Source organism: Sebastes fasciatus, chromosome 5, assembly GCF_043250625.1.
Source record: "Sebastes fasciatus isolate fSebFas1 chromosome 5, fSebFas1.pri, whole genome shotgun sequence".
Classification (NCBI taxonomy): domain Eukaryota; kingdom Metazoa; phylum Chordata; class Actinopteri; order Perciformes; family Sebastidae; genus Sebastes; species Sebastes fasciatus.
This window is the reverse complement of record NC_133799.1, coordinates 14,640,798-14,662,487: the sequence shown is the minus strand read 5'-3', so window position 1 is coordinate 14,662,487 and position 21,690 is coordinate 14,640,798. Positions and strand designations below refer to the sequence as shown.

Here is a 21,690-nt window from a genome sequence, read left to right as displayed (position 1 = left end):
CACTAATACACTGGCTGGTAGACAATCTGGAGGAGTTTCAAGGGTGACGGAGAGCGTTAGTGTGGGTTTTCAGCTTTATTTCCTGTGTGTGTGTGTGTGTGTGTACATGTGTGTTTCTGAGAGAGAGCTGCTCTTTAATCCATTCCCTAACCAGACAGGACTACTGTTTAGTTTCTGGTTTCCACTACACATGCTGCGGTCGTTAATAACACACACACTGGGCCACTGGGCCAGTGTGCCAGAGCGCGGCAATGGGAGTTTAAAAAGCCACACTTCATCTCCAAAGCCGCCCGGCGACGGACGGAAAGCAGAGAGGAGAGAGCTTGACAGTAGCTGGGGTGCTGAGACAGGATCAGGGAAGAAAAGAAATTGAAGTGTGACAGTGAGTCAGTGTTCCTCCCCCCCCCTCCCTCTCCCGTTTCTCTGCAGGTCGCATGCACTGGAAACCTCCAATCAAGTCACTCAAAACCAGCCCCGCCCCCTCCGCTTCCCCGACACTCTCTGGTCCAATCAGGCGCTCCATCTCCTGCCCGCGCTCCATCGCCTCCCTGTCGTCGCCCAGTGAGGTGCGGGCGTTGTCCTCCAGGCCTTCCCCCACGGTTCCCATGGCCACCCCCCTCGTAAGGCCGACCTCCGCCACGCTGCGCTCTCAATCGCTGAGCCGCAGCGGCTCCGCCCACCGCGTGCCTCACAGCAACAGCCTGGGGACCATCCACTCCAACATGGTAAGATACTCAACGCACACAAAGTACATCTTTAACAATTCATAATGCGTCAGATAAGTTGTCAGTCACGGAAAATTATACGAAATTCATTTTCAAATTGTCAAGCTGTCACACTGCTCAACGTGGCAATCCTCTGCTGATCCACTACTCCAAGTGGGTTTAAAGTAAACAATTAGAGAATAATTACTTTCCAATTCTATTTCACCAAAGTCTGACGCATAAATAGTTGCTTTTCTTCCCCTGTGGCATATATTGTGTCCCAGCCCACTAGGAATCTCTTAAGCAGCTCCTTCAATACTGCATAGGCCTACTGTAACCTTCTATTATGTCACCATCTGTTGCTTTCCGCCTGCCTCCTCCAATCCCCTTCCCTCTTTACAAGTACGCCTTTGGATACAGTGGAACAAAATGAAATGGAGCAGAATACTTCTTAACATTTGAGAATAGATATAAGTGGAAAACCTTTGTACTGAAAAAGGCCATATGCACCGGTTGTATGCTCGTATCCTGACACACGTGTCTACAAAATGACAGGAGAATTTCCTTATTTTTTTCCGTGGGAATCACACCATTGCGGATAAGTACACGCTGGTACAAGAAATCTCAATTTAGATATAGGTTCGCCAGTGCTCTAGCAATAATAACCTGGTATTACTGATACCGCTCCAGGCTAACGGCTATGTAAAGAAAATAATGATCTGTGACTATAATAGGTGGCAGCAGGGTCATCAATTAATGAGCACTGGGGGTAAAAATGTCTGTTCATAAAATGGAAGTGAAATTTAAGTGCCCCCTGATAATTAGAAATAATAATATTCATAATACAGTAATAAGACATTACACCCTGCTCACATTGTTTTGACATGTTAACAAATGTGTGAATGCACCTCTCTTACACCCACGTAGGTGATTTGTAGGAGGCCCTTACATAAATTAGAATTGATAAAACGTTGTTAAAATGAAGAAATTAGTGAGAAAATACCATTAGTTGAAAGGGAATTAATTTTAATAGTAACAATCCACTAAACCAACAGCAGCAAAACTATAACTTAATCAAATACTAGTTTTGATGAAATGCTAGTTTTGGTAATAATAAACATTATCAGACATACACAATTAAATAATGCATTGGAAACTACTGTATGTAATATAATAAAATACATAATGGTAAAAATAGTAATAAATAATAAAATAAAATAAAATAATAATAATAATAATAATAATAATAATAATAATAATAATAATAATAATAATAATAATAATAATGAAACATAAATGAAAGAAATAATTAAAAAAAAAAAAAAAAATGTATGCACTCATTTCTACAGGTTCAAGTACTATACATGTGACGGGCTAAAAGCTTTCCCAGTCTGTAATTTGAGTTAGGCTATTGTAGTATATCAAAAAAGGCATCCATGTTCTCTCAAACTTGTCGTTAACGCCCCCCCTCAATATAAACCTAATCTTCTTGAGTTTCAAAAATAACAACATTTCTTTAAGCCATCTAGTGAGGGACCGGGTGAGTCCGCCTCTTCCAATTAAGAAGAATAAGGCGTTGAGCCATCAATTTAGTAAAAGTGATAATGTTATACATCCCTGTGGGCCACACCGAGCCTTCTGGTCTAACTCCAAAGAGGGCAGTGGTAGGCTCAGGTACTCAAGGGACTGAAAGGCCTTTTCCTAAAATGGTTGTACATGACCAGAACATGTGCAACCAGGTTGTTTGATAGGTAATTAATAATGAAAACAATCACATTGCAGCCCTTTCGGTGAACTTTGCTATGATACTATAGTGTTGAATGAAACCTTTTTATTTCATATTAATGCGTATTTGTATACTCAACTGGTTTCTCTCTACGGTGGGTGTTTGTGTGTGTGTGTGTGTGTGTGTGTGTGTGTGCGTGTAGGGCGATCCGCTGATAAACCTGAGGAGTAAAGAGCAGGAGGCCGAGCTGGTGCGTCAGACTCTGGCGGCGCTCACCGCCATGAGGATCAGGTTTCCGGGTAAAAGCGAGGAGGAGGCTGAAGCTGTGCTGGATGAGGTGTGAGCACTATTTCTACGATATTTGTGTGTGCATTACCTATTAATGTGTATTTTGTGTGTATCAAAATTATTCCGAGGCAGAAACAGAGTATAAAAAGCAAGAAAAGTAAGAAAACGACTGAAATAAAACACGGAGAAAGAAAGAGGGAGTGAACATGGAATACAAGTGTTGAACAGGAATCGGGACCGACTGTATTCCCAGAGCCCCATCTGTGGCCAGGTGCGGTCACTCTACAGCCTAACTAAAAGTGACCTCCTTGCCTCCCTCCACAATAGTCCGTCCGCTCTGGCTTGGCTCCCATTGTCTTTCAAACGACAGTTTGCTGCCCTGCGCTATTCCCCACTGCCCCTTCGTATTAATCAGTGCCTCCTCTATTTCTGGTCAGATCTCTGAGTTCTTCCATTTGGTGCGTGTTTGTAGCGTTTTAGTGCAAAAGCTATTGCTTACGTTTATATTTTTGTAAAATGCTACTGTACAAAAAACAATTGGCTCATATGGCTGACAGTAATATCCTCAGGCCATGGATGTAAACGGCGTTTATTATGTATGTACTGTTGGAAGCAGGATGCCCAAGAATTCAACAAAGGCTATTGGTTTTTTGCAATTGGCTTTAGGCAATTGGCTATTGGCTATTGGCAACTAGCTACTGTTAGCAGATATAACACCCACTTTAAGCAACCGCAACCACAGTATGTGTTATTGTATTGCGGGCCTTACACTGTAGTTTAAGTTTAATACATTAATTCTCCATAAGTCTTTATTTAGTTGATGTAAAATTAAAAAATTAAAATAAAATAAACTGAAATAGATATTGTCAAACAATAAGAAAAGCAACTTATAGATGCTGTGCAGCTGTGGGTCGGGGCCAGCCATGTTGAGGGAGAAGAAGAAGAACAAGGAGTAAGATTCAAAAAGAAAGAAGAGGAAGACAAATGAGAAATACAAGAGGGTCCATTATCATTACATTTTTAGGCATTAGCATGTTTGTTCTGCCTCTTGAATTCACAATTTCAGACACCAAGAGCAAATCACTATCTTCGTTTGCTTACTGCTGAGTCAGAAACTACTACTTCACACTCTGACTTTGGCAATCGCCAGGGTTGCATGTTAAGTATGTAGTAGTAGTATGTAGTATGTATGCATCGTAAAAACTTCAGTTATCAAGATAAATTCTGAAAATTTGCATACTTCATCTACACAACAAAGATATATCTTTAAGTTATTTTGACTTTGATTTATTTTGAAGATTGATTGCTCCATAAATGATGTTATGACTGCAATGGTTTACATGAGGATAGAACTCAAAATACTGTCAAAAATGCAGAAATTGACCACCAAATTGAAAGTTACCACCCTAAATCTACCAAGACCTCAAAATGTTGGCATTTATTTTAATGTGCACTGGAGATTTATTTAGCGAGAGTGGACCAACGTACAAGGTTTGGTTTATTTACATGCATTGGAAGGCCGATTTCCTAGGAAAAAGAATATTAATATCTGTCAAAACAGGTGGGAGCGGCAGCAGAGCTGCTGACCGGCCCCTAAAACTCCAAAGAGAGGCAGAGGCTCACCTTCAGCTCACACCAAAAGCAACATATCAGCGGCACAAAAGTACTATGAAAGCGTTCATCCGTCTAGTCCACACTGACTCTGACCTCCGTTACGGCCGCCGCTGTCCTCAGAACCAGCTGTCTGTTCAGCAGCACAGCTCCCGCGGTGCTGAAAGGACAGCAGCAGGCTAGACTAATGACAGAAATAATACCACCAAAACAACACGTTCAATGGACAAAAAAAGTTCTCAGTTGGCTACATGAGAAGTATAAAGGGAGAATATAGAAGTTGTTTATTTTAGTTCACATTCGGGCTGAAGTGTAAGGTCACTGGTCCCTCTCTCAAGTGGCGACTCGGCAATTAAATTAGCTGTGTGGCAAGAAGCCTTACAATCCTGCGTTGCTCTGTGTACAATGATGATCTAAATTTTTTTTAAAAAGGGCAGCGGTTCGACTGAAAAAATGACTCGGGAACTTCTCAACTGATGGTTCACATGATCGATGTTTAGGGGGCAGCCCTAAAATCTTGCACTCAACCGTTATATCCTTTCAAACATAAATCAAATCTGTAAATTGATTAAAATATTTAATCGTGATTAATCACACATTTCTTTTATCAGTTCAAAGTGTACCTTAAAGGGAGATTTGTCAAGTATTTAATACTCTTATCAACATGGGAGTGGGCAAATATGCTGCTTTATGTAAATGTAGGTATATATTTATTATTGGAAATCAATTAACAATAAACAACAATGACAAATATTATCCAGAAACCTTCACAGGTACTGCATTTAACATAAAACATGTGCTCAAGCCCAACAGGCAACAACAGCTGTCAGTGTGTCAGTGTGCTGACTTGACTATGACTTGCCCCAAACTGCATGTGATTATCATAAAGTGGGCATGTCTGTAAAGGGGAGACTCGTGGGTACCCATAGAACCCATTTTCATTCACATATCTTAAACTCAAAAGTCAAGGGACCCCTTTGAAAATGTCCGTCCCCTTTTTTCCTCGCCAAAATTTAGTGCAAGTCTGGAGTGTTATTTAACCCCCTTCCAGACTGCGTTAATGTGTAAAAAATTGGGCGTTAAAATTACTTTGCTTTGACAGCACTAGTAATTCTATAATTAAAAAAATATTGTTAAAAAACAAGACAAAAAAACATTGATTAAATTTCTGAATAAAATTCAGGTAAGCTCAAGCTTATGTAAGGGTTAAAGCATGTAGCTGTTATGATAAAGGTTAAGTTAGGCCACCAAGTAATTAATGTGAGCCCATACAATGTCCTCACAAGAACAGAAAAAACTGTTAATGTGTGTATGTGTGTGACATCTGGGTGTGTCTGGGTCGTGAGAGACAATTACCAGCACACCTGTACTGTTAGCAAACCCTAATGAGAGCGCCATGGAAACGCAGATGAGCAACTGCACCTGTACTGTTCACTCTTTGCCTCGGGAGAGAAAAGGAGCGTTCACTTGGCATGAAAACAATCTTTGGCAGTTTCTGTTTTCCGCGTTAAAGTTGAGGTCTAATTGGGCTAATGGTGTGTTTCTATCCAAGTAATTGCCTCTTTTATCTTTCACTCAAAACACGCTTTTTTTGTCGCAGTTGGAACCATTGAAAGGTGAAATGTATGGAGCGCGTTTTGTTGTGCTTTAATTGACGGTAATCTGTGTACGTACTAAACAAATGCGACAAATGGTCGTACATCTTACCAGACAAGGTTCATACGGTTCTTATTGAGAGAGAATACTAAACAAGCAAACAAGTAACTTTCTGGAAAGCGAACAACAGTGTTCACTGTATACCTCTGTATCTGTGAATCCTTGTGGATTTCTTTTTGTGTGTGTGCGTGCCTGTGTGTGTCTGTGTGTAAACATTAAGTTTACACTGGAGCCTCCCAGTGGAGCACTGTTTGCAGGGGATGTAACATGCTACGTGAGAGGTTTGTGTGCACCAGTGGGGCGATGTAGACTAAGTCAACAGAGCAACAATAACAGTGCCTGTAGGTACACAGTGATGTTGGCACTAGGAGCAAGTGCACGGGAATATCCAGCACAGCTTTTTGAGCATAACGACACATGCCCTGAGGATTTATGACACACCCGCAAAACATAGGGGGGTTTTCTGCTCAAGAACCAAAGATCACGACTCGATTTTTCTATTATCCCTGAGTTGTGCTACGAAGAAATACCAAACAAACTGTTACAGACAAGCACTGTATTCCCTTTTTGAAAATGACCTCAAGTCTTTTTCCATAGAAGGCAGGCCACGTTTTGTGTATGGCATCCAAACCAGTTAAAAGTGATGCTTCGTTTTCTCCACCTCATCATTGTGAAGCGGGAGATTTTGACTCTGGAGACAGAGATACAATTGACAGTAGTCAATGATTGTAGTTACTGATTGCAGAACTACTCTCCCTACGGACTGAAGACAAAATAACAAGACAGCGTACAGATTAGGGATGCACAGATCCAACTTGTTTAGTCCCGATAGCAATACCTGGGCTTTGGGTATCGGCCGATAAAGAGTAGTGCTTTATTATACAAGTGTTTAATTAATAAGCTGTATGCTTCACTGGTTGGAAGTCACTGGGATCATTCAGGCAGGCTTGACTTAAAGATTTTGTTGTAAAACAAAATGTAACAAATCAATATGAAGATATACATTTACTGAATTGTTATTTATTATTATTAAAGTAATAAGTACGTACACCAGTATGGTATATATATATATATATATATATAGTAAAACATCTTTTTATGTCATCTCTCTTTAAACCCTCCTCCCGAAAAAGCATGCATACGACATAGGAAGGGGAGCCAAATCTGAATGGCTTGCTGAATCCCATGGTTTCCGAGCAGCCCACAAAAAACTGACTGGGTTGTCTACCGTACCCATACGTATGTGCACAATAGGGATGCCAATTTAGTTTGTTTTTTTTCTAACCGATAGCCGACCCTTGTTAAGCGATCATTAACCGTTAACCGACAAGATTAGTGTGTTGCATACAGCGGTGCTGTGGTTTTATTGAGTAACAAGCCACACAGCTGCAACGATAACTGATGCACTAACAGGTTAAATCCATCATTTATCACCAGCTGCGGTGTATGTGCAAAACAGACAGTCAGGGAGAGTTAGCAGCCACGGTGCTGCGTGTATTGTCATGGACACATGCAGGCAGTTTCCCAGCAGGTCTCCACCGCATCAATTAGTTTAGCTGCAAGGTTGTGAGCTGTGTGTCTGCCTGGCTACTCTGTCAGGGTGTCCGTCAGTGTATTGCAAGCCCGGCGTAACATTAGCAAGTGTCCGGTCGAGAGAGAGAGAGAGAGAGAGAGCGTGTGTGATGATGACTATGAAGTTATCAGTAACGTTATAGCTGTGAACGTAGCAGTAGCAGTGTGTACAGTTTATGGTGAATAAATGCTATAACTCCTCAAGACCCAAGCCAAGCTCCTGTGTCTTGCTCGCCAGACACCTGCTGATTAAAGTGAAGGGGGTGAGCCCCGAAGTTAGCAACAACAGCGGCTCAGGCTCACATAAGGTGGGCTGTTAAGATTGACAAGCTATTATCCTCTAAGTGACAAGCCGCTCCTTTTTCTATTTTTCAATATCTCTTTCAACTGTTTAACCGATGGCATTAATCTGTCAAAATTCTTATTGTCGGTTAACAGTTAAACAGTTAATTATTAACATCCCTAGTGCACAAGCACTGAAAATGTGTTTTTTTCATAATATGTCCCCTTTAACATACTAACAGAGAGCACTAGAGTTTAACTGTGCTCTAGCTTAGCAGGTGTCTTACTAGCCTGTTATGTTGATTTTTATTGTCGTCTTTGGCAGTAATTGAACTGCACAGCACAATGCCTGCCCTGTAAGAATAATGTAGTAACACTGGGTTTCTTTTGATGGAGGACTGCTGGGAAACAGCAGCTGTAATAAAATGGCTGTGGAGTAGACCTGCAGTGTTTGTCTTTGTTCAAAATGATACCTTTAAAATACTCCGACGGTGTTTTTAAATGGGTTGCTTGATTGCAATTCTACTTCTTAAGGACGTCTGTATTAAAACAAGCTTTGTGCATGTTCCTTTTTGCTTTTTTTAACCTCTGACTTTTCTTCCGCAGATCCTCGACAACTGGAAATACCATAAATCAAAGGTGGCCTCCTATTGGCTAGTGAAGCTGGACTCTACCAAACAACGCAAGGTGAGTCTTGTACTGGAATAACATCACAAGATATCCGAGCCAATTTACCTGACTTGCCCCTCCAGAGACAGTTTGGCTTCATGTCTTCGGCAGCTACCGATGCTCAGCAGAATATCTGTCTAACATTTTTACATCCTGAACTGCTTCAATATACGTTAAGGGCCACCTGATTATTTCAAATCTGTTATTAACATATTTGCTAGAATCTCGGTAAGAGGTCACTGCTTCCTAAGAGGACTACATCATAAACCCAACAATAGAAAATTCAACAAAGAATAGACATTGAGAGTTGGAGCCTATTGTTTTGAAGGAAAGGCTGATGGAAATGTGGCCTTGAGCTGCAGAGATTAACATATACTCAAACGTACTGAAAAGGAAGATCTGGTATGTGTGTTTCAGAAAGAAAAAAGCTAACATGTGAGTGAGAAAACCTGAGCTTTGTATAGTTACTGACACTTTATTAACTTATAACAATAACAGTTAGGTTTTTCTTTCTTTCACAAGCAATAGCCGGTTTGGCTAGTCTGAATTAGAGTTAAATTGATACTTTTGGTACGTTTTCTATTTAGTCTGGTTCGGTTTCAAAGTGCACAAATTAAAGCGGCCCAACTAAAAAAAAAACAATTAGCTGATGGGCGTGTATGAAGGAGCGAATTTATCCTTTTCATCTTGAGAGCTGCCACTTCTATGCAGGGAATGCAAAGCTTTTCACTTTGACTCGGCACCGATCGAATGCACACGAATCCCTTCTCCTCCAGTTTATCTCGAATTACTTTACAAACATCTCTGTTCGTTTACCGGCTTCCATCTCAATAAAGATGGTTTCGGTTTCGGTAGTTTTGGTCCACACCAGAGTTTGATTACTGCGTTCACAACCGCCCAAACGAACCACACCAGAGTTCGATCACTGCGTTCGCAACCGCCCAAACGAACCACACCAGAGTTCGATTACCGCGTTCACAACCGCCCAAATGTTCGATTAAAGCACACCAAATATTGGCTTGTGGAAGCGTCCTTAGATTCAGAGATTATTGTCAGAGATATAGATTTGGAAATGTCTTGAAGTCTTAAAAATGGGCCACATTTATCTTTTGACACCTGTATAAGTTTCCCACCTTCACCTTGGCTCCCACACTATCTATACTGTCACCCTGTATAGAATGGACATTGTTAAAACCGGTGAATATGACAAAATGTCACCGCTCCTGCCTTTCCTTTGAATGCTTTTGAACAACTTTTAAAGTACAAAAATAACCCCCAAATCAAACTTCAGAGAAAAAAGAAAAAAAAGAGACAGGCATGAAGATCATTATCATGTCAGACAGTGAGAGGTAAGGACACCAAATAGGATGTAAACAAAACAGAAGAGGGGGACAAGACGTGAAATGGCATCCGGTAGGCGTGTCAGTAATGATGTGATCTCTCAGCCGCTGCTTTCTGCACAACTGTGCTCGGCTGTGTTGTGGGCTGTGGCGGTGCGAGCCGATGTTTTATTTGGAGTGGAGCAGCCTAATGAGCAGCAGGCAGAGGTCAGGAATGTGGCGCCCACCGCTCTGCCATCTGATTACCATACCAAAACAGATCTGTGTGTGTGTGTGTTTACTCATCTATCAGTTTGTCTGAGTGTGTATATGCGCGCGTCTCGCTCGCCTCATATTGGAAATCTTGCCTCTTCGCATCACACGCGCACACACAGTCAGACGGGAACGTCAGTAATGAGGAGCGAGGAATCAAAGTCAAAAGAGCCACAGCGCTGCACTCTGCGCGGGGTGAATAGAGAAAGAAAAGGGGAGGAAGAGGAGGCAGTGAGGTGGGTAGGGATGGGGAAAATGAAGAAGGGAAGATGGAAGGCTGGCGCCGGTGTCCTCAGACCGCCTAGTAACTTCTGACACCTTCTCCCCAAGACTGACGTCGGTGCAGCAATTAGTCCTCTCCCATGCTCTCCACTGTCTGCCCCAGCATTTTCATATTGTCCTGCTTCTACCACAGCCACACACACACGCACACACACAGGATGTACAGTATGTCTGCATGCTTTAACATGAATGCATAGATAAACCTGCTCAAATCTTCACTACATGTGTTTAAGGTCTGATTAAATTCGTTTTCAGGATGTGTTTGTGCATATACTCTATGCGTTGGTGTTCTTGGGTGTGTGCATCCATCTGTTTATTCATTAAAGCAAGCTCGCTCTCGGTTACTGAGTGAATGCATTAGCCTCTGTGATTGCTAATTTTAAGGTAAGACAGAAAAAAAGAGAAAGAAATCTTACAGTAGGAACAAATGCCAACTCACGCATATCAATTAGAAACGCTGTCACCTTTTGTCTCGCAGCATTAATTTACTTCATTATCACATGCTCGATTTAAACCTTTGTTGCTCTCCCTCTCTTTCTCTGTCACTCAGGTGTTGGACATTGTGCGCACCAATGTACGCTCAGCGATGCAGCGGATCTGGAGGGAGCCGGACGTAGACAGTCTACACCTCTACAGGCTCTTTAACCGCGTCTTCAACCGCTTGCTCTGGAGTCACGGCCAGGGCCTGTGGAACTGCTTCTCCAACACGGGGTAGGCCAGTCTGAGCAAGGTTGTGGGCTGGATTAGGATGAGGATGAGGATGGGATGGCTGGGGTATGTGTGAAACTAGAGTGGTTATGATTATCAGAAAAATCAGAAATGCTTCCTCTGTGTACGCACAGTATGCGAGTCAACCGGAAGCTCATTCATTCCTATGGGTATCTGCGGTGGTGTTTCTATACATCGGTAAAGAGGTACATTTCATTGCGTTGAATATTAGGGGGCGTAATCCGTATACTATATGGATTTACGGACACAAAACATAACTGTGTGGAAACGAGGCGTAAAGTTCTAGATTGGATATCGGAAAGTCTATGCACTAATCCGATATCACGTTATCATATGATTTATCAGCTCATTTACGCTACACAGGAACAACAACAACAACACATGTCCCTCACAACCCGATCCGTACATCATTGCCCGATCGGTACTGTGCATGTGCAACTTTCAATAGAGATGAGAAAGAAGCTACATGGCTCACTCGTTGGGTACTTCGAACATCAGCTCCGGGAAAAATGATCACTGCGACCGAATGATGCCGCACATGCGCAGTACCGATCGGGGAGGTGCTAGTGGAGGTTGTTACATTAGCCAGAGCTAGCAAAATGTTAGCAAAATGACAATATATATATCGATATCAGCCCATACGCAAGTTCAGGTATCGGAATTAGTAACGGGAAGGAAAAAATGGTATTGAAACATCTCTAAAAACGAACTAGTTCGTAAGTGTCGGTTGACCGCGTCACAATCCAAGGTGGGGCGAAAAGAGGAATAGAAAGAGGAAAGGCAAGAAATTTGAGTTTTCTGACTGTAATTGGTGACTTAAACCACGACCAACTAACAAAGACAAAAGAAAATCAAAAGAGACGTTGAAGAGTATCCCGAAGAACACCCTTGAATGAACAGAGATGTTCGTGGACACTAATTCTTCTACATCAACACAAACAAGTGATCACACTGCAGGCCAATTACCTCTCTCTTCATTGCATAACGCCACTCTGTCATCTCCATAACCAGAAGTTCACGCATCACGCAATCTCCCCCATGTCCTTTAAGCCCAGTGTTCGTCAATATATCATTTTCAGTGACAGCGGGGACAATTTGCCATTTTTATTCAGTGTGACGAGGGGAAGCGACTGCAGCTGAATGACAGAGAATGAGTGACAGACCAAGCAGACCCCGCTGCACTTCCCTGAAAGCTCTCGGGGATGAAAGAAACATGTTGCTCCTTGGAGACAGGGTGCAAATTAAGGTCACAAATCTGGGCTGTTAATCAGGGCTTTTTCACAGGTGAGAGCAAGAAAAGGAGAGGGGAGGAGTGGAAGCAGGAAGGAGGTGAATGAAGGCCTCTTAGGTCTTTTACTATGGGTTGTTATCAGATACTTTGAAGTTTTCATTTGGCTTCTTTTTTATTTATTTCCTTTTCCTACTTTTTTGATGCAACAGTAAGTGTCTTCCTACAAGACGAGTCACTGCAGCGACAGCCAACTTGATCACGTTCCTATAGAAACCCCCAAACAGCACACACACACACACACAACTACTGTTTCAGTGGTTCACATTAGCTTCCTTTGCTTCCCACAAAGACAGACAAAGTTGGTTTCCACTTATTTGTCACACGCATTAGCACTCTCAGACAGAGCCACACACACACACACACACACACACAACCCTGACATGCAGACAGCTGCCGTGCTGGTAGCTTTTCATCTCATCAGTGATGAAGGTGCGACCTTCTTGCATCCATATTCTTTACAGTTCAGTTGTTCAGTGGTCGTGTTTCCCTTGACACAGAGGGCTCAGAGGGTGTAACTGAAGTCGCTGCCCACAGCTCTCCATTCGCCTCCTCCCTTACATCCTTTGGCAGCCGTAATTGAGGGAGAGCGAGGGAGGCAGTGAGCGGGGCGATAGAGATGAAGGGGGATGATAAGCAGGAGGCGAGAAGGGGGAGGGAACCCGGTGACGGAGGAAAAGCAGAGAGGAGAGTGATTGAAAATGAGACATCATAAAAAAAATGGTGGCGAAAAGTGAGTGGAGGGGTAGAGGCCTGGGGAGGATTAGCCTAGCCTCAGCTACCCCCAGCACGCTGCGCCCCATGCAGCTTTTGTCTGACTACAGCCTGCCCGGATGATTCAGCTAGCTTGCTAGCCTATCGCCCCGGCCCCTCCCAACAACAGGCCACGGCCCAAACACGGATGAACCCAACAGGGGGCCCCGATGTCACGCAGCGACAGAGAAGCGGCGCACCTCGAAAAGCACACTCCAAATCCGAGTGCGGCCCCCCCCCCCCCCTTCTCCGTCTCCTGTTTGATATTTTATCTAAGGGACTTAACAACAATCAAACGGCCTAGCAGCTATTGTGGGCGATGAATTCAACAGGCTTTGAAAACGACTTAGAGAAAGAGAATGGAAAAAACACACAGTTTTGAACCCTTTCAGAGGAAGCGCCCCCCCACCTCCCAAGGAGTGAAAGGGGGTAGACATCAAACGCACCCCCCGGGGTTGTGTGTCTCAGTTGTTGAAGCTCTCGCACAGTCAGGGGTATGTCCGGGGTTGTAAAGGGGGTTAACTGTACTTGGATTTGTTTCATCCTTCCTCTCTGTGTGTCTTCCTGCATGTCTGCGTGTGAGAGTGTGTTTATGCAAATGTAAATGCACACGTGTACAGTAAAGGCCACACATTAGAGAACATATTTCCATATGTATGACTTAATCTGTGTTGCCTGCCCCGTGCATACACATGATAAACATGTATTGTATATGTGTGCATATTGATGAATACACGGCGATGCTAATCTTGAACTGCTAACTTAATTTGTGTGTGCGTGCCTTCTCGTTTGCTCTCCAGCTCGTCGTGGGAGACCATCTTCAGTAAGAGCAGCGAGGTGGTGTCGCCCCAGGAGCTGCAGTGCTGCCGCCGGCTGGTCCAGCTGTGCCGAGACTGCCTGTTGGTCGTCTACAAGTTTGTCTCAGAGTCCCGCGGCTCTTTGACCGGACTCAGCCCCGAATGGGATGACACCAGGTGAGAAGGACGCCCAACCCTTTGATGTCTTTCCACTGAGCTCTGTGTTTTTGAAAGAATCGTATAGTTTTCCTACTGTAATAGATAGTTCAGTGTGCAGTCGGGCGGCTGGATGAGATTCAAGGACACAATGGGATTCAAGAGTCTACTGGTATGACCCAGGTTAAAGCGGCACTCAAAATGTTGGAAAGGGGATTATTGGGCTGTCAATGGATTAATATATTTAATCGCGATTAATTGCATGATGGTCCATAGTTATCGCCATTAATCTCAAATTTATCTTTTATCTTTATCTTTTTTTTATCTGTTCAAAATGTACATTAAAGGGAGATTTGTCAAGTATTTAATACTCTTATCAACATGGGAGTGGGCAAATATGCTTGCTTCATGCAAATGTGTGTATAATTTCATTATTGGAAATCAATTAACAACACAAAGCAATGACAAATATTGTCCAGAAACCCTCACAGGTACTGCATATAGCATAAAAAATAATATGCTCAAATCATAACATGGCAAACTGCAGCTCAACAGGCAACAACAGCTGTCAGTGTGTCAGTGTGCTGACTTGACTATGACTTGCCCCAAACTGATAAAATGATAAAAACTGCATGATTTTACCCGAAACTGCATGTGATTATCATAAAGTGGACATGTCTGTAAAGGGGAGACTCGTGGGTACCCATAGAACCCATTTTGATTCACATACTGTATCTTGAGGTCAGAGGTCAAGGGACCCCTTTGAAAAAGGCCATGAAAGTTATTCCTCACCAAAATTTGGCGCAAGTTTGGAGCGTTATTTATATATTTATATTTATTTATTTGTATTTAATATGCGTTAATACATTATTATCGCGTAGACTTTGACAGCCCTACCAAAAATAATTTATTTTCAAAGCTTATATTGTCCTAGTTTACAGATTAAACTAGTGCACCATATATAAATGGTCATAACGGTATCAAAACAATAAATAAATGACACAACACACAATAATATCAGGGGCAGGAAAACAAGCCCACCAGAACACCGAACCTGCGTTAAGATTTATCTTTAGGTCCAGACAGGTCAACTGGTTAAAGCGGAGTTTGTTAAAGCAGTATGAACCACAGTGATGCCTGGTACTAAACTTTGTTAAAACTCCCTTTAGAAAGCACTGAAAAAAACTAAATTGGGTAAATAAACACACTTTGACATACAGAGACGAAAACTTTGATTTGAAAAACAGCCATCATCATTAAACCTCTCTCAGAATACATTTCCCCTCTCTCCTCCGTGGAGACTTAGAGCCATCATCTTCATCACATAACCCCGATAAAACAAACAACAAAATCAGCCTCATTCTATTTTTAAGGTTGATCCCCGCAGGAGACAGCAGCTCAGGTTTGGAGTGAGCGAACTTTTAAAGCACATATGCTTTGGGCTGGCAGACAGGGAGGGAGGAGGGTGAGGGGAGAGAGAGGGAGTGCGCTGTTAACAGGAAATAATGGCCCACAGATTAGCGCTCAGGTTAGCCCGGGGCCCCCCGAGGCCTGCTTAATTCAATTAGAGCCCAGATGAGCCTGTGCAGCAAATGACCTTACGAGAGAGAGAGAGCTCTTTTTTTTTTTTTCCTGGGGCCTCGCTTTACATGATTCATAACTCTTGCGCATATTTTAACAGGCTATCACTTTGCGCCTACAGTATAAAAACCTCAGCTGTTAGAAAGAAGAAGTACGTGGGGTTTGTGTACGGTTGTAGAGCTACTTGTGTTTTAAAATAATCTGACATATGTTGCTGTTGACTGTTTTATCTTGAGAGCATATTTGTTTTTGAGGATAGATTCAAGAATATAAATGAACTATAAGATAAAACTGTGAATGGATTTAACAACTCGAGGATGCACAAAAGGACCCACTGGTGTATCCACATATGTTAGGCATCCTTGAGAGTCCATATAAGCACGCATTGGTCTGTCTCTCCTTATTTCTTCTGTCTATATATGTCTGTGTAAAAAAGCTTTCCATTTGCCGCTGGACCAGCCTCTACCCATGGCTCCACCACCCCTGCTGCTGTCGCTGCCGCTTCTTCCTCCTCTTCGCCCCTCGACGCAGGTCTCTGCTAGTTCCGCTAAACCCCCCCATCTCCCAGCACCCTCCCTGTTCCCCTGCTTTCCGCTGCTCCCCACCACCTCACTGCTGCTGTAACAAAGGCTTGGTCCCACCTGCCCAATGATGGTTGCTTTGGCTGCACAACCAACAGTCTAGCATGGTCTCCTCTCCATTCCCTCACTAATATTCAAATGTTTGGATTGACATACTTGGCATGAGATACGTTTCAAATGCCCAAAAACTATAAACAATGTGTTTGAAAGGAAGGAGAAGGAAGCATATTACGACTGTTTGGAGCACTGTTTGTCCACCATTCGGCCAGCTTGCTGCACATCACCAGCCAATCACCCCGCTGCCACATGCTTAACTATGCCTTTCACTCAACGCTTTTATCAAGAGCATCTTACCCTGAGTGCATTTTCAGTACGAGTGGCCTCAGTGGGGGAACCGAGCGACTCACCTGCACCGCATCAGTGCTGTGATCAACCTAAGCACCGCTCTCTTCTTGTCACAAGAAGACAGAAAATGACTCGGCTTTCATCGTGTGGTTTGCAGTTTCACACACAGCACAAACGGTTTCACATCTCTCCATCAGGCATGCAGGGAACAGTCGCAACCCGCCGCCACTTCAGATACATGAGAAGCAATTAGGGTTATTTTCCCATTGATGCATAAGCTTTCTATGAGAGGGTAAACTGTGCGTGTATGAGAGCAGTGTGCATGTTCATGTCATGTGACCGTTACGCAACGATCATCCGTCCAAACTCGGATGTTTCACACTCAAACTAACCTTAAACTATTTCTCTCAAGCTGTGTCCACATCCAACTGACGAGTACATTTAAAGGATCAGTTTGAAGCAGCATTCACTACACGTCAATATGTACATTGAAACAGTTTTCTGGTTGTCTCTACTGGCTGTGAGCTGATCACTTCCTAACACTTCCCTGTCCCTCAGATGGGGGACAAAATCCACAATTTTTGAAGATTTGATTTGTCTAACTCAGACTACTGAAGCCACATATGAGTTTCAGCTGAACTTTAAAATGCACTTTTGCATGGAAAGAAGTGGATTTTGTCCCCCATGTCTTACATTAGAGTCCCATTAGAAAGGACACCAGCAACCAGTAACGTTCAACGTACATAATGGGCATGTGAGTAGGGATGTCACGCTGAAGAAATCTTCCCAACGATTCATAAACTTGTAACAACACCAGTGTTACCGATTACACCGGACATTTTACAAGAGATGATGACGCTCAATATCTTACTCTGATCTTTAACATTGGACGGCTGTGTGTCTGGCCTCTCCGGTTGAGCTTTTGCTGCGGGGGCCGCAGGTTTCCACCTGGCGCCGCTGCGCCGCGAACACCAGCTGTGAAGTCTTCGTTCTCCGCACGGCGATTTCCTCATTAAAGTTACGGTTCCCTTATAGCGTTGGGTTTAAATCCGAAGTATTGCTAAATAGGCGCTTTTGCTTTTCGCTTTGACACCAAATCCTCCGCCATCGTCTTGTCTGTCAACTCTCTATCGTCTCGTGTGTGAAATCTGACTCCTGCTACTCTGTTCTGAGACTACGTCTGGAGCAGACACTTTCACTTTCAGTTTGTAACGTCCATCGTCCGACTATGTATTGATAACACGGCGCTGATACGCCAAAATTAACTAAATGGGTTTTATGTCTATAAGAAAAGCAATACAACCGCGGGGGCGATGGGCAAGTAATGTAATTGGTGTATGCTCAAACACCATGTAACACCGGTAACACGACTACTAAAGACATAATCTGAGAAATATCTTAATGCACCAGCTACCGACCAGCCATTATGGACAACTGTATACTACCATAAAACTTCAATTAAAAGCTGAGTCCCTTTTACTCGCCCGGCGTCGCTACACGTTTTGACAAATAAATGCAGGTCTCAATTAGACGGCGGGTAACTTTTGTCAATATGGACATGCTACATATCCTTAAATCGGTTAGATTCTATCCGATTCTGATCCAATCGTTCAGTTCATTTTACAGAAACCATGAGCACCCAAGCATAAGACTTACCGGCATGGGCTGCACCGTCATTTGTTTTTAATATTCAAAGCTTCTATAGAGGGTTTTTTAATGAACCTTCAAATGTCTGTTGTCATATTTTATGATGTCATCACCCTAAAACAAGAAATGGGAAAAATATGATTTTGTGTTATTGTTTATAAATATAATGTATGGTGCTAGAATGATGCTAGACCGCCCTGTAAATACGTGCCTCCGTTTGTGTGAGGCAAGCCGGAGAGCAAATCGTTTTTTGACCGCCGTGACAATGTTGTTCTTGAAAGGCTAAACGCCAACAAATATGGATTGAAGCACAATATCTCGTTGGATAAAAACAAAACATTTCTCAAAGCCTGAAGTGTACAGATATTTTACGGCTCCCCAAAAGACCAGTTTGGCACAGCTCACATACTGACTATTTCCCACACTGAAATCAAACATCATATATTCAGGCAACTAACTCACTAACTATCCACACTGTGTCTTGTGCATGTACACACACACAGTCATAACGCATACACTCTCAGAGCTCTTGGCAGCCTTTAGCACACGTCAAAGTGGGTCTGTTGGCCGGGGTCTCCATTGTTGACCACACCTGCCCGCTCTTGTTCAAGCATCCTTCCTCTGTTGAGTGCCCTGATCAGGTATGTCAACAGCCCCATGGGTCTTAGCAAAGTCCTTCAGTCTGTGTGGGCAGATGAGAGGAAGTAGCCAAATAGCTCCGCTAATGACTTTCTTGTTAAGCCTGGAATTACTGTCACTACCCAAAGACAATTTCCCCATGATGATAAAAGTTTCAGATTCTATTAACTTTCATCTGTCTGAAAAGTGTGGCAGTAATTAGGGTTAATTGGGGTGTTGAGCTGAATGTGGGCTGCAGATAACCTTCAAGCCTCTCTGTACCTCTTGGTTTGTGATTGCGTCAGCTATCGCGGCAGTCTTCCCCCTCTCCATCCTTAGTCATGATATTTTATTTGTCTCGTAATTCGCTGTGGCAGTTGCATCTCGATGGAGGACTTAGGTGTAGCGCGGAAGGCCTGTCAGCGGGAACGGCGGTAGATTGTAGCTTTGCTCGTCAGGAGCGGAGCAGGAGAGTATCTTTCTGTCAACTGATGGATTGAAGCAAAGCACAAGTGCACGAACAAGCCTCCCCCCGGCTTTCAAGCATGCACGTTGTTGCCGAGACCTTCTTCATGATCAAAAGGAGGACGAACCTGGAAGATACCGAATGAGAGTCCAATTAAATATAGCCCGCAGAGACAGCGGCCGCTTGGACGTGAGAAGCCCTCCCACCCCCCTTGCCACTACCAGCACCGCGATGCTCTCTAGGAGCAGAATATTCTCAAAGTGAATAGCAGAGGATCTCTGAAGAACACACACTCGGGGCCTCCAATGAATGTTCAATATTTGATTTTCTTCCTTTTTTTTTTTTTTTTACTGCCATTTCCATGCATGGTGCTCGGGGTTTTCAGTGAAAGCCTTATGGAAATGAAGGGGAGAAAAAAAAAAAAAATCACACCACAAATCCATGAACAGAATCCCAATGGATGAATACGGAGAATCTCATAGAAGGAGGTGATGGAGTAAGGTGCTGAGCAGGGAGGAGAGAAACATAAGAAAATGTAGAAGAACTTAAATCAAGGGTGACAAAAAAAATCATGGCAAAGGAATCACTAAATGTCACCTCGAAGACGGCTACTCAGAAGTAAATGTGAAAGGCTTAAAGCAAAGCATATCCCGCCCTCCTGTTCTCCTGGGTTTGAACGGAGGAGTTTTAAGAAGTGCCGGACTGAGCGCTTGTTCTCCAAGTCCAGTCGGAGCCGAAGAGGATGTGCTGAAGGGATACCTACGGCCCACTTGAAGCTGCTTCAAGGACACTCTCGTCGGACTAAATGAAGTTAATTTGAATCCCTTCTAACTCTCCCGAGTCTGGCGCTGTGGCGTTGAAGCGGACGCCCTCAGCGACATGTGCTCTTTTTTTTTTTTCCCTTTCCGGTCGACTTTAGAAGAAACTGCTCGGCTAATTTGTCCAAGAGCTATTTCACAAGGAGAGAGAGCTGTCAGAGAAAAAGTATGCTATCTCCGTGCCAGCTTAAAAGAAGATATTATTTCCTCACTCTGTAATCCTCAGCCCCAGTGGCTCCCTTTTGATTAGATTGTCACATCTTAAACACTTCCACAGGGACTATTTCTTTTGTCCATTGTACTCGTTTAACTAAACGGGGTATTAGATGTATTTTTTATTAGCTAAAAGATCGTCGCTGCGGATGTGGCAATGAGGTCACATAACATCACAATATGACAAGTGTGCTGCAAAAAGCCCATGAATGTAAGTCATTCTTCCAACTGATCCAGTCTGGAAGAATTCAACTTTCCCACCTTTGTCTCATGTCTTCTGAACGGTACCCCCAACATTTTGCATAACCTTCAGTTAACCTTGTCCAGGATTTGATCATCTCATCTGACATTGCTCTGACAACCATATCTGACTCATTCCCAGTAGCTAAGGAAGACGGGAGCAGGGTTCAGCCCCCTTCCTGACTCTATCTCAACCTGACGCTGGTCTCATTCTCAGGTACTGGAACGCTGTTAGCAGGAGCTGCCTCACTGCTCTGTCTCGGTGGAAGGTGTCATAGAAAAGTCTTAGAAAGGTACTGACGCCTATGCCTCGGAATGATAGGTGAGGATTTTCTGTTCATGATACCAAAGATTTAAAAAAAAAAAAAAAAGGGTCAAAGTTGAAAAATTGAGTTGTCCTGAAAGAAAAAAAAATCTGCTTCTGTCAGTATAAGGTCAATAATTTATGACTCTATGAGCTCATACATAAATACTGCATATAACCGGTAATTAAACAGGACTGTAACTGAGAGCACGATGTATATGGAATTTTAGATTTGGTACAAAGAAATAGTGATTCAACGATTATTCCATCGATTGAATCGTCAACTATTTTGACAATCAAACAATCAAAATAGTTGATAATAGTTGCTGTTTCCACATTTCAAATAGAAGAATGTGATGCTTTTCTTTGTCATACATGATAGTAAACTGAATATATTTGGGTTTTGGACTGTTGGTCAGACAAAACAAGACATCTCGTCACCTCGGTGTGTGGGGAATTGTAACCGTTTCATTATTTTCCTGGTATTTATAGACAAAATAATTGATTAATCGGAAAAAATCGTAAACGTTAGTAGCAGACTTGTACAAAATACCCTAGTGATTCTCAAAGTGGGGTCCGTGGCACTCTGTCAGGGGGTCCACAAAAAAATGTGCTATATATATCTACAGATGGAGACGATTTGCACCAATAAAACATGCATATTGTGTCCATTACTCCCACCCATGTTAGCTTTGGGCCAAAAGAAACTCTGTATAATTGTGACAGTGCAATCATTTTTAGATGAAGCACTTGGTAAGTTTAAATATCTACC

The 21,690-nt window shown here is 42.9% G+C and overlaps 1 protein-coding gene and 1 long non-coding RNA gene across 7 annotated transcripts in view; one reads left to right on the top strand and one right to left on the bottom strand.

Annotated features, from left to right (window-relative positions):
• The window catches only part of LOC141767661 (uncharacterized), a 144,532-nt gene that overhangs the window by 6,316 nt on the left and 116,526 nt on the right, over positions 1–21,690 (bottom strand). The gene's annotated exons all lie outside the window — the stretch shown is intronic.
• ttll7 (tubulin tyrosine ligase-like family, member 7) overlaps positions 1–21,690 on the top strand; it is a 100,742-nt gene that overhangs the window by 76,971 nt on the left and 2,081 nt on the right. The window contains exons 16-22 of one of the 5 annotated variants that reach the window (XM_074635157.1): positions 430–725; positions 2,633–2,767; positions 8,446–8,526; positions 10,933–11,093; positions 13,953–14,126; positions 16,123–16,217; positions 20,832–20,907. In XM_074635157.1, coding sequence (XP_074491258.1) covers positions 430–725; positions 2,633–2,767; positions 8,446–8,526; positions 10,933–11,093; positions 13,953–14,126; positions 16,123–16,217; positions 20,832–20,907 — 1,018 coding nt within the window. Of the gene's footprint in view, positions 1–429; positions 726–2,632; positions 2,768–8,445; positions 8,527–10,932; positions 11,094–13,952; positions 14,127–16,122; positions 16,218–20,831; positions 20,937–21,690 lie in introns of all 5 variants that reach the window. The other 4 variants (XM_074635158.1, XM_074635160.1, XM_074635162.1 and 1 more) reach the window with 4 other exon arrangements.